This window comes from Megascapheus bottae, chromosome 9 (genome assembly GCF_031878675.1).
Source record: "Megascapheus bottae isolate mThoBot1 chromosome 9, mThoBot2.hap1, whole genome shotgun sequence".
Taxonomy (NCBI): Eukaryota; Metazoa; Chordata; class Mammalia; order Rodentia; family Geomyidae; genus Megascapheus; species Megascapheus bottae.
The window spans coordinates 66,421,791-66,436,057 of record NC_143517.1 but is presented as its reverse complement, the minus strand read 5'-3'; the positions used below and the strand labels follow the sequence as shown (position 1 = coordinate 66,436,057).

Genomic DNA, 14,267 nt, shown 5'->3' with positions numbered 1-14,267 from the left:
CCTTCTGTAGTTGCTTTTTTTTTCTCTCTGACATTTTATAGCGAAAAGAGATGGCTGAAGATGTGAACCCCTTTGCCCACTTTCTCTCCTAAATTGTTTCTTAATTCTTTAAAGCTCTGTGTGAACATGCACGCGCGCGCGCGCACACACACACACACACGCACACGCATACACCCATACCCACACCCACGGCTTGACTACAGTCCTGGGGGTGGTAGAACTCAGTGTGTTGCATTCAGGGTCCTCGGCTCCATCACTAGAGCCACGCCTCCAGCATCCTTTTAAGTTGGTTATTTGTTTGGCCAGTCCTGGGCTTGAACTCAGGGCCTGAACACTGTCTTTGGCTTTCTTAAGGCAAGCACTTTACCACTTGAGCCACAGCACTACTTTTGGCTTTTTCTATATATGTGGCACCGAGGAATCGAACCCAGGTGTTAGTGCATGCTAGGCAGGTACTCTACCACTAGGCCACACTCCCAGATCTAGGTTATTTTTGAGGTAGGCTCTCATTTTGTGTCTGGGCCAGCCAGGCAGTGACCCTTGCCTGTGTCACTGGGAATGACAGCCTTGGATTGCTCTCTAGCCATTGTCCTTCCCCTGGAGTTGGGATAACAAGCGTGTGCTGCTGCACCAGCCATTGCTTTAGATTTGTCTTACAAATTTCTTTCTGCCCAGGCTGGGTTTGAGCACCATCTTACATCCCCATCTGTCCGGTAGCTAGGATTACCGAATAGAGTCACTGTGCCTGCCTGCAAGTCTCAGATTTTCTTTGTGCTATATGGAGATGGTACCACTTGCTGTCCTGAGCTTTTACCCTTGTGAAAGTATATTGTGGATAATAGACAAACATGACTACCACTACCGGCAGGTCTCCTTTCTTTCTTCCTGGTCATTTCTCACAACATTCTCCATCTACAACAGAACATTGGCTTGTGATTATTGCTTCAGTATCTGTCATACAGACACACTGCATTGTGCTTGGTGCTTAGTTCTAATGTATTTGGCCCCTACACGTGAGTCTCTTGATGTGGCAAGGATTATTTCTTGGCAAATGGATGTCCCCTAGATTACAGCATAGTCACTGGACTTCCTCTGAGTCCAGGGCTCTCCAGGGAAGTCTCTCTTGGCTCTTGGCTCTGGTGGTTACTACTTTTCCCCCACCTGTGTTTTTCTTTTTTCCTTTGATGGTACTGGAGTTGGAACTCAGGGCCTTGTACTTGTCAGAGGTAGGTGCTGTGCTACTGAGTCCTACCTCTGGCCCTTTCTTGCACTGGTTATTTTTGAGGTAGGGCCCTACTTTTTCTCCGGGCGCATGCTTGAACTGTGATCTTCGTATGTGATCCTCCTATTTTATGCTTCTTTCAGTAGCTGAGATGACAGGCCTGTACCGCCCATGCTCAGTTTCTTCTGTTGACATGAAGTCTGATGAACTTCTTTGCCTGGGCTGGCTTGGAACCGTGATCCTCCTTGTTTCAGCCTTCCATGTAGCTTGGCTGGCAGGTATACACCATTGTGCCCAGCTGTGAGTTGAGGAGTCTTGCGAACTTCTGTGTCCAGGTTGGCTTTGAACCACACTCCTCCTGATCCGAGCCTCTCCATCTAGGATTACAGATCTGAGCCACTGCTCCAGCTTCTACCTCCTTTCTGTGTTGGAAGGTTCGATTCGCTAGGCTGGCATGGATTGCTCTGAATAAACCATCTATAGTTACGTTTGTTGAGTAACAATTTCTTTTGTTTTTATCTTCTTTTAGAAAAGAAAGATGTGACTCAAAGCCTGGAGAACTACACGCCCAAGTGCCCCGGGACCATGGAGCTCATCACGCTCTCGGACGGCTTTGTGCTGCCCCCGGTGCCCTTCACCAAGCTGCCCATCGTCAGGTGAGATGCCTTCCTTGGCCTGAGCCTGTGTAGAGGCCTCTGCAAGGACCACATTTCTTCTGGCTCATAGGGTTCATGACCTCAGGCCACTTGGCAATAGTCCTCGGCATCATCCGTCCCCACCGGTCAGTGCCTCTCAGGCGTGGTCCGATGGGCTCCACGTCCATTGTTGCCACCATGCTGAGCTGTGCCCCTTCTCCTGGACCAGGGTACTGGCTGCCCAGAATGGACACCTTGCTTATCTCTCCTGACTGCTGGTTGGCGCTTACTCACTGCTTCAGGCTATTACCACTGGGTCCTGGGGTCCCCGTGCTTCCTGCTCAGGGTCCTCTGTTTCCCTGTGACACTAGGGATGCTACACTGCACTTTCTGTGTTGTTGGTCCTTGTCGTGGTGGTAGGAGTTCAGAGACTAGACTCGTGATACAAACAATTTGCGTATTTAAAAGAGGCTTATGAACCAGCCTCATGGAGTGATTTCTGAACCTCTGGAATGTTCCAAGGGTGAAAGGAAACAGTTGAAATCTGGCATTCTGCTGTTGAGTAGAAGTGCTGTAACTTTGGAGACCCAGGCAAGGAAGATACTAAGCCTCTGGAAATGTTCTTGGGTTGGCCGTGATTTCCCAGGCCGCTCTCTGCCTTGTAATACATTGGCATGGGCAGTGCTTACAGGCTGATGCCTTCTGTGAGGGAGTCACCTGCTCTCCCTGGACCTAACCACGGTGGCATTTATGGTTTTGAGAGTTCAGTGCAGGAGTACAGTGTAGGCACACATGGAGTGGAACCTAGGGGAGGCGGCTCCCTCCCCATGCTGCCTTGGAGGTAAGCGTAGCTCTGTTACATGATGATTCCTGTCGTGGGAAGGCCGTCGAGCACAAGACCCCAGCAGGCCAGCCTGAATTTTAAGAAGATGTTGAGGAGTGTTCATGAGGCTGCTGCAGAAGGAAGAGTGAGGCCATGACAGGAATGCCTGCTGCTCTCCTAGGGGCTCAGGTGGTCTCCATCACTGTTGGGAGACACTGAGGCCCACGTACTTCCTCACTCTTGACAGGAGCCAGAGAGGAAAGGCTCTGGCCTGGATGTCTTACGAGTAAGACTTGAAGTGGACTGTATTTGATTTGGCATTAAGGGTATGATTCATTTTTATGAAGCCAGTCCTGGGCTTGAGCTCAAGGCCTGAGCACTGTCCTTGGGCTTTCTCAAGGCTAGAGCTCTACCGCTTGAGCTACAGCATCACTTCCGGCCTTTTCTGTAAATGTGGTACCTAGGAATCGAATCCAGGGCTTTGGTGTGTGCTAGGCAAGCAGTCTACCACTAGGCTACACTCCTGGCCCTGGTATGATTTCTTTAAAAAAAAAAGAAAGGAAAAAAAAAGCCTTTGCTAATAATTTTTGTCCATATCATGACTTGGATCATTTTTAAACTTAGAAAGCTTTGTATCGTAGAACATTCTGGACTTGCGATGCTGCCGTGATGTCCAGAGGCTTGAGAGGGTGACTCTGGAGGGCATGAGAGCACAGGGGGAGAACCGTGCTCCTGGGGTCAGAGGCCAGTAAGGCGGCCCTGGCATTGAGCTTAGGGCTTTCAGGTTTGTTTTTCATTAGCTTGTGTCCTTGGGCAAGAATGGAGCTCCTCTGAGCTTCATTTTCCTTCTTTTTAAAATGGGCTTGAAATTGCTCCCAGGGTAGTCTGGCTTGGCTAAACTGACCTGGTATAGGTGCTCACAGCCTGGAATAGGGGAAACACTCAGCAAACCTGAGTGTTCTTCTTGGGGATTTTTTTTTAAATTTATTTTTTTATCATCATAATGATGTTACAGTTACCTTCACCAGGTAGTGGGTACATTACTTCTTGAACATTGTTACCCTCCCATGTTTTTCTCCCACTTTCTCTCACTCCACTTTTCAGTTATCTTTCGGTACATTGACTGAAAGATAGTACAGCATTAATGTTTTTAAGCCTTAGTTATATGAAAACACCAGCTAGAACAGTTTGGGCAGAAGTATAATAGCTATCATCGAGGCAGATGGTAGTCTGTCAATCGTGTGTGGTTACTCTACTCCACTGCTTGTCCTGCTGGGAGCTCCCCTGCCCTGTCTGCTCTGTCTGGGCTTCTGGTACCATAGTTTTATTTTCTCCCCTTCCTTTCCCTTTCCCCCTTTCCCTTCTCATTCTTTCCCTCCCTTCCCCTTGTTTATTTTATTTCAGTTGTTTTTGGTCGGTCAGGAGGCTTTAACTCAGAGTCTGGGCACTGTCCCTGAAGGCTAGTGCTCTGCTCTAGCTAGTGCTCTGAGCCACAGCTCTCTGCTTTCTGCTTTCTGGAGGTTAATTGGAGATAAGAATCTCATAGACTTTCCTTCCTGGGCTGGCCTTGATCCTCAGATCTCAGATCCCAGCCTCTTGAGTAGCTAGGATTACAGGTATGAGCCACCAGTGGCCATAGTTTCCTAGAGCCACACTCTAGATGCTCCTCACCGTCTTTATGATTCTTGCAAGTGGTGAGCTGCGGAAGCCAGGCGCGGGGCCCCGGTGGCCATGTTCCTCTGCTGTGAATGTGCTGGTGCTCTGTCAGGCAGCAGAGCAGAACTTGTTTGTAGGGTCTGGAGGGCCAGAGCTCCGTGGTCTGTATGTTTCATGCTCCTCTGTGGCCCACTCTCTTCCTGCCTGGCTTACCACACCCCTGTGAAAGCCTTAGGGGATGCAGGGTAGACTGTATCCCCTCCTCTCCCTCCACCCTCCACCCCCACCTCCCCACCCCCGCCTCAGGTCCACCTGCTTCTCCTGCTCTGCCTGATGATGGTGCTTAGGTGCCTTTCAAGCATGGGAAGCACCTGCCAAACACCCACATGGGAAGTGGGAATGACTGAACTTCCTATGTGAATGAGGGGTTACGTGAGTTCTGAAAAGCACACACCTTGTTTATTTTATTTTTTATTATTGAGGTCATGTATAGAGGGGTTATAGTTACATTGGCCAGATAGTGGGTGCATTACTACTCACACATTGATACCCTTCCTATGTTTTTGTCCCCATTTCCTTCCCCCCACCCCTCCTCATCATCTTGTTTCCCCCCTTCCCTTTCCTATTTCAAATAAACAAATAAATGTTTATCCAATATGTCAGGTAACAAAGTTAGATACAGTAACAACATGAGATTAACCAAAGGGCAACAAAGGAGAAGAGAAATAACATAGTACATTAACAACAATCATTCAAGATAAAGCTCTTGTTTCCATATCCTAGAGATCCTTTTATTTTGTCTCATCCTATATGACCTTATGTACCTAGGTTTTGCACTATTGAAATCTTCTGCTAGGAGAGTCCTAGAAGTGTACTAATTATTACAAATGAGGGAAACCATTGAGCCCATGTTAATTTGGGTCTGGCTTACTTCACTTAATATGTTTTTTTCCCCAAGTCTTTCCATTTCCTTACAAATGGGACAATGACATTCTTTTTGATGGCAGCCTAGAATTCCACTGTGTATAAGTACCACATCTTCTTGATCTAACCAGCTACTGAGGGGCGTCTGGGTTGGTTCCATATCTTTGCTATGGTAAATAGTGCTGCAATGAACATTGTTGTGCTAATAGACTTAGTATGTCCTTGTTTCTGGACATTTGGGTAAATGCCAAGTAGTGGAATTGCTGTGTCATAATGGAGCTCTACGTTTAGTCTTTTGAGGAATCTCCATACTGCTTTCCATAGTGGTTGAACGAGTTTGCACTCCCACCAGCAGTGTAGTAGGGATCCCTCCTGGCCACATCCCCTCCAGCATCTGTTGTTATTAGATTTCTTGATCATGGCCATTCTAACTGGAGTGAGATGGAATCTCAGAGTTGTTTTGATTTGCATTTCTTTTATGTCTTGCTCACACTTAGGGAGTCTGGCTGCATGTTTCTGTTGTCGCTTTAGATTCTGGTCTTTGAGCTGTGTCTTTGTTGGCTTTGGGGTGCACATATGTGTTGAGTGGATAAGCAGTTGCAGCCATTGGAGGTGCACACAAAAGAGGATTGATGGCACACATACATGAAAAGCCAACAGGAATTCAGGCAGGATCTGAACAACTGAAACCTCTGTAGCTCTAGGCTCAGGTTTAGCCCTTTGGGAGTTTTAGTTTTGGGGTTCAGATGGCCTCAGAATGGCAGCAGCAGCCACAGATCTTGCCTGGTCTTCCCACAGTATGCAGGAGAAGAGAGAAGACAACTTTGAGAACCCCATTGCCTCTCTTGGGGAAATGTAAGTGACATGCTGCTGGATGGCATGTGTGAGTCCCAAAGCCTAGCTCAGGATGGTGGGCACAGGAGGAGGCAGTCCCTGGGGACATTGCAGTGAGTGATGGCCCAGCCCATCCGATCAGCTGTGGTGCCTGAGCTTGAGGGCCAGTGCTTGGCCTCTGTGGGGTAGCAGGAGTGGTGAGCAGGCACTGAGTAGTCCTGATCGATCAGAGGGCGGGGGGGGGGGGGAGGCTGGCCTTGGAAGAGGACCGGAGCCAGGCAGGAAATGGATTTCTTGGGCTGCTGTCATTTTCCCTTGCCTCGGGGCCTCATGTTTGTGCTTTATTTGGGATTAATTTCCTGATGCTGGTGTGGTGGTGATGTACATCTGTGACTCCATGTCCTTTCCTGGCACAGAGGTACTCTGTGTTTGTACTCTCACTGCTCTAGCTCACAGCAACCATTTCTAGAGGGCCCTATCCCTTCAGTGGGGAGTCAAGTTCAGAAGTAAGGGCTGGGTGCTGGGCCCGTGACTGTTGTTTCACAGCAAGCAGACCATGGTTGAAGGGCATGGCAGGGGAAAGCCACTGTTTCAGGGCACCAGGGAGCAGAGAGGGGTTGGAGATGACAGGGTCCAGGGACAGAGGTGCCCTCCAGGGCTCACTGCAGCTGCCTGCTTCCTCCTGTTGGCCCGTTCACCTATGGACTCACAGGGCCCTTTTGGGGGTTTACATTATGCCTAGATTGTAATAATCTCCACTTTCAGTGCCTTGGAACATGGTGTTTATAAAAAAATTTAAGATCAGAATTGTATGTCACCTCTGTAGACATGGAGGCATCTGGTCAGTAATCTGTACGCTTGAAGATGGAATTGATTAAAAAGTCTCTCAATGAGTCTGTTTCAGAGTTGCAGGATAGAACGATATAGCCATCTTTTTTTTGTATTTGGTTTTGAGTAGATAATCAGAGCCATTTTCTCTTATGTGGAGGCTTTCTTGATTTTGGCAATAAAACCATTTCAGCTACTCACTGGAGGATGCACACCTGTTTTCTGAGCTTGGGCTCATGAGCTAGGTTCACCCTAGAGTAGCTGCACGTAATTACCGCGAGGCTCCTGAGAAAAGGAGCCAGAATACATCCTTTAAAAATGATGTCCTGAAATTCATTTAATCAAATGAAGGCTCAAGATGGTCCTGGTCACAGCTAGCTGCCCAGAGTTCAGCACTGGTCAAGAATGGTCTCGTTCCTGACAGCGGTGGCCGCTGCCGGCCTGCTGCCTGCTCCTGGTGCAGAGAACAGCCAGTTAGAAGTGTAAGCGGTTTGCTTTTATTCTGACAGAGTTTTGCACAAGAAGTGTGAGGCAGAACAGCTAAAAGTAGAATTTCAAGGCCCCTAGTTAACTGTGCCATGGATTGTTAAAACTGGGAGAGTTTGGTGTCCTTTCCAGTTGGCAGTGAGTGTTTAATGTGGGGGATAGAGAGGCACCGATTGTTTTTTTGGTGAACTGACATTGAGCATCTTACTTGGAAAGGAATTCTGGGATTACAGAAGATGTTTAAATTGATTATGCTTGAGTGCTCCAGCAAGACTGAACATTTTAATCTTGCTGTCTGAGGAAGTAGTGCATGGATGGTCGGCTCAGACTCAGGGCAAGTCTTCAGCGGCTGCCCCCAGATTACTATGCAGATTTCCTGTCCCATCAGGCCACAGCCTGCACCCCACTCTCACCTCGTCCGTGGTTCATGTGCCAGCCAGCTCCCTCCTAAGCATTTCTTACAGTTGAGATGCGTGGGGCAGTGACATCAGGGAGCAAGGGTGGCTAGTCCCGCACTACCAACCTCCAAGCCTAGAGCAATGCCATCTTCACGTTGTTCCAATATGGGGCCCAGAGGGTCGGTGCCAGCTACTGGCCAACTGCTAGGAGACATCCAGCAGGTGTCTACATGTGTTCTCAGTCCTTAGTGTCACCTCATTCCTCCCAGTGTGCCACGCAGTCACCTTCACAGTGCCCTCTGAGGTTTAGTGTCCTCTTCAGGCCAATCTCTTTCTGCCTATGTTTGGAATGGACAAAAAAGAGCACCTGTCTCTGGCAGGTGGAAGAGCCACCAAGTGGCTCAGAGTCCATTGGAGGATTGTCACCAGTTGCACCCTAAGTCAGTTGTGTCCTGGATGGGGAGAGGCACAGTTTGGTACACGCAGAGAGAGGAGAACAATCAATGTAAACTCTCCAGGCGAGCAGGCCGGCCCAGAGCCGCGGCTGCACAGCGTACACTGAGCAGTGAGCGTGCGCTTCCGCTTCCCAGCTACCTCTGCCCTCGGGAGGAACGGTAGGGTGAGGAAGGCGAGGCAGGCAGGGCTCCCTGTGGAAACATAGGACTACACATATTGGCAGGTGCTTTTTCTAATTTTATAAGCAAAATAGTGGCACTCCGGGCAGATCAGGCCTGGGCATGTTGTGCAGCTGCAGGTCAGGCTGTAGGCAGGCCTTCCTGCTGCTTCAGACTACGACGCCGTCAGCCTAAGAGCCCTCTGTGGGCAAGTCCCGTGGGGAGCATGTGCAGTAATGGACGGCTTGTCCTTGGTGGGGAGCTTCGGCAGATTTGGAAGCTGGATTTGAAAGTCAAACTTGGGAGTCTAGTCATTTCACGTCAACCAAGGAGCACATGTGAAGGCACATGTTAAATCCCTCCGGGCAGCGGTGCAGGACTCGGGAAGAATCTGGGGGCAGTGTTGCTCACAGTCCTTGTGGAAGAGCACTGGGCTGTGCACCATTGACTGCCTGCATGTTGTAGGTCAGGGACAAGAGCCCCACCAGGCTGGCGGAGTGCTGAGTGTTGTGTGTCCACTGCTGGGGACAGGGGCCTGAGAGAGGCAATGACAGCATCTCGTAGGGTAACTTAGGCCATGCTGTGACAGAACGCAGCCCTGAAACCCTGGGACTTCACACAGCACCAGTGCATGTCTTAGCTGCTCAGGTTTGGGGAAAGTTGGGCAGTGGTCCCAGGCAGGGGGCTTCCCAGGCGACACAACCTCATGCTCTGTCTTCTCGGCATCTGACCTCCAGGACTCCATACTGTGGACAGAAAGCACCAGGCAGTTGCTTTAAAGCATTTTGTCTCTGTATAGCTTCAGCTCACAAGCCCCTGGTCAGAGATGAACTTGTGGCCTCGCCTTCCTGCTGGAGTCTGGGTGGTAGATATTGCAGGATCAGTAAGTATCCCTACCACCCTCCCAGTTATCACCACTCCACCCCTGTCCTTTTTGTCTCCGGCCCAGGACTATTCCAAATCTTAACTACCACCTTGACAAACTGCTCACGAAGGAGGTCTCACCATGCTGGGTCTAAGGGCTGACTCCTGTTCTCATCAGGGTCCAGCTATGGGGTCTTGGGTGATGTGAAACTTCTGTTGCTGGTGAGAGCAACAGGACTTGAGCCAAGAAGGTGGTTGATCACTTGGTTGAGGCATGGTAGGTGGGTGGTATGGTGCCTTGTGTGTTCTCCCCCTGGATTGGTGAGTGTGAACAGGAGTTCAAGGTCTGCTCGTGGAGGAGTAATGTTCCCTTGAACCATAGAGGGTGCTGGAAGCTTTCCCAGGGGTTTCTTCGGATCAGGTGACCCAATTGTCTTCACCTGCTGGGGCAAGTCTGATAGGAGAGACAGAGACACCCTATGTTGAGCAGTAGGCCCAATGCTGTGAATGTGTGATGGTCTAGGGTCCAGTCAGCATTTTGTGGACAGGAACCTTCCTCTGTCTTGGAGAAAGCAAGGCTCTTCCTTGTTCGTGGCACAGTAGCTGGTGAGCAGTGCAGTGTTCCAACCTGGCCCTCTGACTACAGACCATCCTGGAGCCAGTGTGTGGTGCCATAGGGGGATGCAGTTGCTCCCTGAGCCTGGGCTAGCCCAGAATATGTGTGCTGCATTTGGCTGCCCTGCCTTGTGGAGTTCAGTTTATCTTCTCGTTGCGTCGATCGGCTGTTTTTCTTCCACAGAGGGATGGAGCATGTGTCCACAAAGCAAGTTAACAGGGCTGTGATACATCTGTGTTCTTTGCATCACTAGGCACGTGAAGCTGCTGAGCCTGCCTGCCAGCCTCCGGCCGCAGAAAATAAAGAGCTTGCTTGGTCAGAATGTGTCCAGCAAGAGTCCCTTCATCTATTCACCAATCATCGCCCACAACCGTGGAGAGGAGCGTGACAAGAAAATAGGTAGCTCCATTTACCCAGCGGTACCTTCCCACTCCAGTGCCATCCATTCTGGGGTGCCCAGGCCCTGCCTCCCCAAAAGCTCTACTAGTGTTCAGTGGCTTTGTAAAAATGTCGGAGAACTTCATGGCTCAAAATGCTGTAAATATATTTTTCACTGTGGGGGTATAGGTTAGGCATTTTGACTAGGCCTATGGCCTGGGGGGGGGGTTGCAGACTGAAATCTGGGTGTCTGCTGAACCCTCATCTGAGGAGAAGATCTGTTTCAAAGCCCTTCAGCTTGGGCTTCCTTCATGAACTTGCATTGCCTAACTCAGGGTCTTATTCTCTTGCTAGCTGGCAGCCAGGACTGTGGACAGCACTCCAGGCCACCCTTCCCCATGCCCTTATAGCTCCCACCTTGGGCTCACTGTCCAGCAGGCCTCACTGGGAAAATCTGCAGAGTGTGCATGTGTGCGCGTGTGCGTGTACATACCTGCGTGTGCACACACACACCCATGCATGTGCATACACGACATGAGTGCTGATACTGGGGCCTAAACTTCAGGGTCTTGTGCTACTGCTGGGTTTGATTGCTCACAGCAGCTGTTCTACCACTTATGCCATATCTCCAGTTCAGCTTTATGCTGGTTAATCAGAGATAGAATCTCACAGATTTTCCTGTCTGGGCTGGCTTGGAAACATGATATTTTAGATCTTAGCCTTGCACACAGCTAGGATTAGATAATGTGAGCCACCAGTGCCTGGATGGAAATAAAAAGATCTACCTTTGTGTATTTGTGCCAGTACTGGCTCTTGATCTTAGACCTAGCCACCATTCCTTAGTGCATTTTGCGGGGGCATAAGTGGGGGCTGAAAACTAGTACTCTATTACTTGAGCTACAGCTCCACTTTTGGCTTTTTGTTGTTAATTGGAGATAGGAGTGACATGGACTTTCCTGCTGAGGTTGACTTTGAACCATGATCCTCAGATGTTAACCTCCTAAGTAGGTAGGATTACAGGTGTGAGCTACTGGCATCTGTCTAAAAACCTATCTTTTGAGTAACTCACAGCCAACCAGTGGCACCTTTATTCTTCATAGTCCTTTCTTGTTGTGACACAGAGTCACTGAGTCAACATGTGCTTTATCACCCTGGGACTTGGGGACTGGGGCCATTTCAGAGTTTGGGGAGTGGATGGGGCCATGAGAAGCCGCCTTCTTTCCATCCAAGGGGCACAGGGAAGTTGTGCTGTGTTGCTGGCAGGGGCTCCATAGTCCTCCGCCAGTCCTGCGGGCCTGTGTGCTGCAGGGTGGCCACTGCACCAACGCTGTCCGGATCAGCATAAGCTTTGTGAATGTGTGGGTGTGATGTGGGGTGAAGTCAGCCTGCCCAGCCCAGCGGGAGCACCGTTCACTGCGTCTGGCGATGGCCACGATGACCTTGGTGCCACTGCTGCTGGGCACACGGGCCTCGGGAGGGTGAATAGGTGCCCTCTGAGAAGGCAGGTGCTGCTGCTGACGTGTGTTCCTGTGTGCCCTGTAGATTTCCAGTGGGTTCAAGGAGACGTATGTGAAGTCCAGCTGATGGTGTGCAACCCGATGCCCTTCGAGCTCCGGGTGGAGAGCATGGTAGGTAGGCACCGCCGGTCGTTTGGCATTTCTGGGCTGAAAGCACCTATTTACTGTTATGTTTACTTCCCTCCCCCCCTTTTTTCCCCTCAAGTATTAGGGTTTTTGAACCCTGGGCCCTACTACTTCAGTCACATCTCTAGTCCTGCTTTTGCTGGCTATTTTGGAGATGGAGTTTGGAGATGCCCAGGTTAGCACTGAACTTCGGTCCTCTGGATCTCAGCCTCCTCAGCAGCTGGTACCTGGCTGATAACTATTACTTGCTGTCTGCCACACACATCCTGTGGTGTATGCTCATTTTCTCTTCCGGTTTGTTAAAGACGATGTGCTGCTTGTGAGTGAAGATCGTGTTTCCTCATGGCTGTGTCTTTTTTTATGCTTGGCACTCAACAGATATTTCAACCCACAGGGAAATGTCTGCTTTGCATACCAGTGCGTTTAGATGATTGTAGGATTTGAAGTCTGTGTGAGATGAGCACAGGTTACAGTCTACACTGTGCCTGTTGCTTAATGGTACTAACATTATTGTGGCACCACGAGATGGCTTGCTGGGAATGCTCAAGGGCAGAAGAAGCTATGGGGTGAAAGCTGAAGCTGTCACAGTAGTGCTGCAAAGTGGCTCGGGCTTGTGGCCCCCACGTGCTGTGGAGGGTGTCATCCCCTGGGAAGTTATGTCCTCAGCGCAGCTCATGTGGTTCCATGGTCTGGGAAAGGGGCTTCCTCAAGCTCCTAGCACTGTTTCAGGGCCAGGCCCCTATGCCCAGACTCCCTAGGTGGATTCCATTCCCTGGCCACGTGACCGTGCATATATGCACAGGATGTGTTGTGTGGCTGCAGCTGGTGTTCTTTACGACATTTGATTGGTGCTGCGTGAAAAGCAGAGTGTTCATGTAGGTGCTGTACTGAACCCCCACCACCAGCGGGCCTGGCAGGACCTGGATGGGGGAGATGTGTGCCTGTCCTGGAAGGCTGGGGACGTTTCCTAGGGGTCAGACTGGGTTTTCTTTATTTAGTGCCAGCCCTAGAGCTTGGACTCAGGGCCTGGGCATAATCCCTGAGGTTCGTTTTGCTCGAGGCTAGGGCTCTACTTTTGGCTTTGGGATGGTTTAATGGAAATAAGAGGCTCAGAATTTTTTTGTCCAGATTGGCTTCAAACTGTGGTCCTCATAGCTCAGCTTACAAGTGTGAACCACTAGAACCCTGCTGAGACTGGACTGATGGCATTCTGTGAGAAACTGTCTCACGTAACTCTGTGGCCTCACGCTCACCGCTGTGTTCTCCTGCTGGTGGCTGAGGACAGGTTGGCTTAGAGCATGGCTCTTATGACTCTCCCATGACATTCCTCCTGGTCTAGACAGGGATAGAGTAGTTGAGTGGAGGTTAAAGTATCAGGGGAAGAATAAGATAAAAAGCTCTACTTGCTATTCAACAAATCATGGTAAAAAAATTGAAAGACTGAATTGTGAACTATTTTAAATGTATGTCCACCATCCCCATTTAATAAATCGTGACAGTTGGTCATGTTGCTTCAGGTCATTTAAAAAGAAATAAGTGCCTATGGGGGTCATCTGGTTGGGCTTTCTGTTTCCACCCTTGCCTTGGGTATCCATCTGCATGTGGGCTGTTTTACAGCTTTGCTCAAAATCTGGCCTAGAGCCTCCCTGATGCCACAGTGCCCTTGCTTCTGGGTGTTCATTGAGGACAGAGAAGAGAAAGATGTGCATGTGCTTGGATGCGCTTCCACTTGTGTTCACACACAGCCTCTGCACAGGCACACATGTACACGGGTGCACACGCCTGTTTCTGCATGTTTCTGAGTCCTGTGTTCACACTGTCACCTCTAGCCGCAGCCTGCCTCCCTCCTTCCAGAGAACTTGGGCTCACGGTGCAGCACACTCCAGAGGAGGATCCTGCAATTTGGTGTCTGCCACACCGCAGCAAACCCATCCTCTCAGGAGAGTCGGTCTCTCCTTGGTTACAGGGGCTTTCTGCAATTCGTCTCAGCCATCTCTTCTCTAGCTGTTCTAAAATCCTATACTTCACTCGCTATTCCAAGATAGTAATAGTTTTGATTTCTTGTTAATGATTTTTTTGGGGGTCAGTTTTGTGGGGCCTGAGCACTGTCCCTGAGCTCTTTAGCTCAAGGCTGCCGCCCTACCGTTTGAGCCACAGTATCACTTCTGGTCTGTTTTTCTGGTGGTTAATGAGAGATGAGAGTCTCACAGACTTTTTAGTGCTCAGGCTGGCTTTGAACCACGATCCTTAGATCTCAGCCTCCTAAGGAGCAAAGATTACAGGTGTGAGCCTGTAATCATTTTACTTTCTAAAAATTGTTCATGGCCACATTATAGAAGTCTCTTT

At 49.7% G+C, this 14,267-nt stretch overlaps 1 protein-coding gene across 1 annotated transcript in view; it reads left to right on the top strand.

Annotated features, from left to right (window-relative positions):
- Trappc9 (trafficking protein particle complex subunit 9) overlaps positions 1 to 14,267 on the top strand; it is a 433,947-nt gene that overhangs the window by 82,932 nt on the left and 336,748 nt on the right. Inside the window, exons 10-12 of the mRNA XM_090339457.1 lie at positions 1,752 to 1,878; positions 10,154 to 10,299; positions 11,821 to 11,906. Of these exons, the coding sequence (XP_090195583.1) occupies positions 1,752 to 1,878; positions 10,154 to 10,299; positions 11,821 to 11,906 (359 nt within the window). The remainder of the gene's footprint in view (positions 1 to 1,751; positions 1,879 to 10,153; positions 10,300 to 11,820; positions 11,907 to 14,267) is intronic.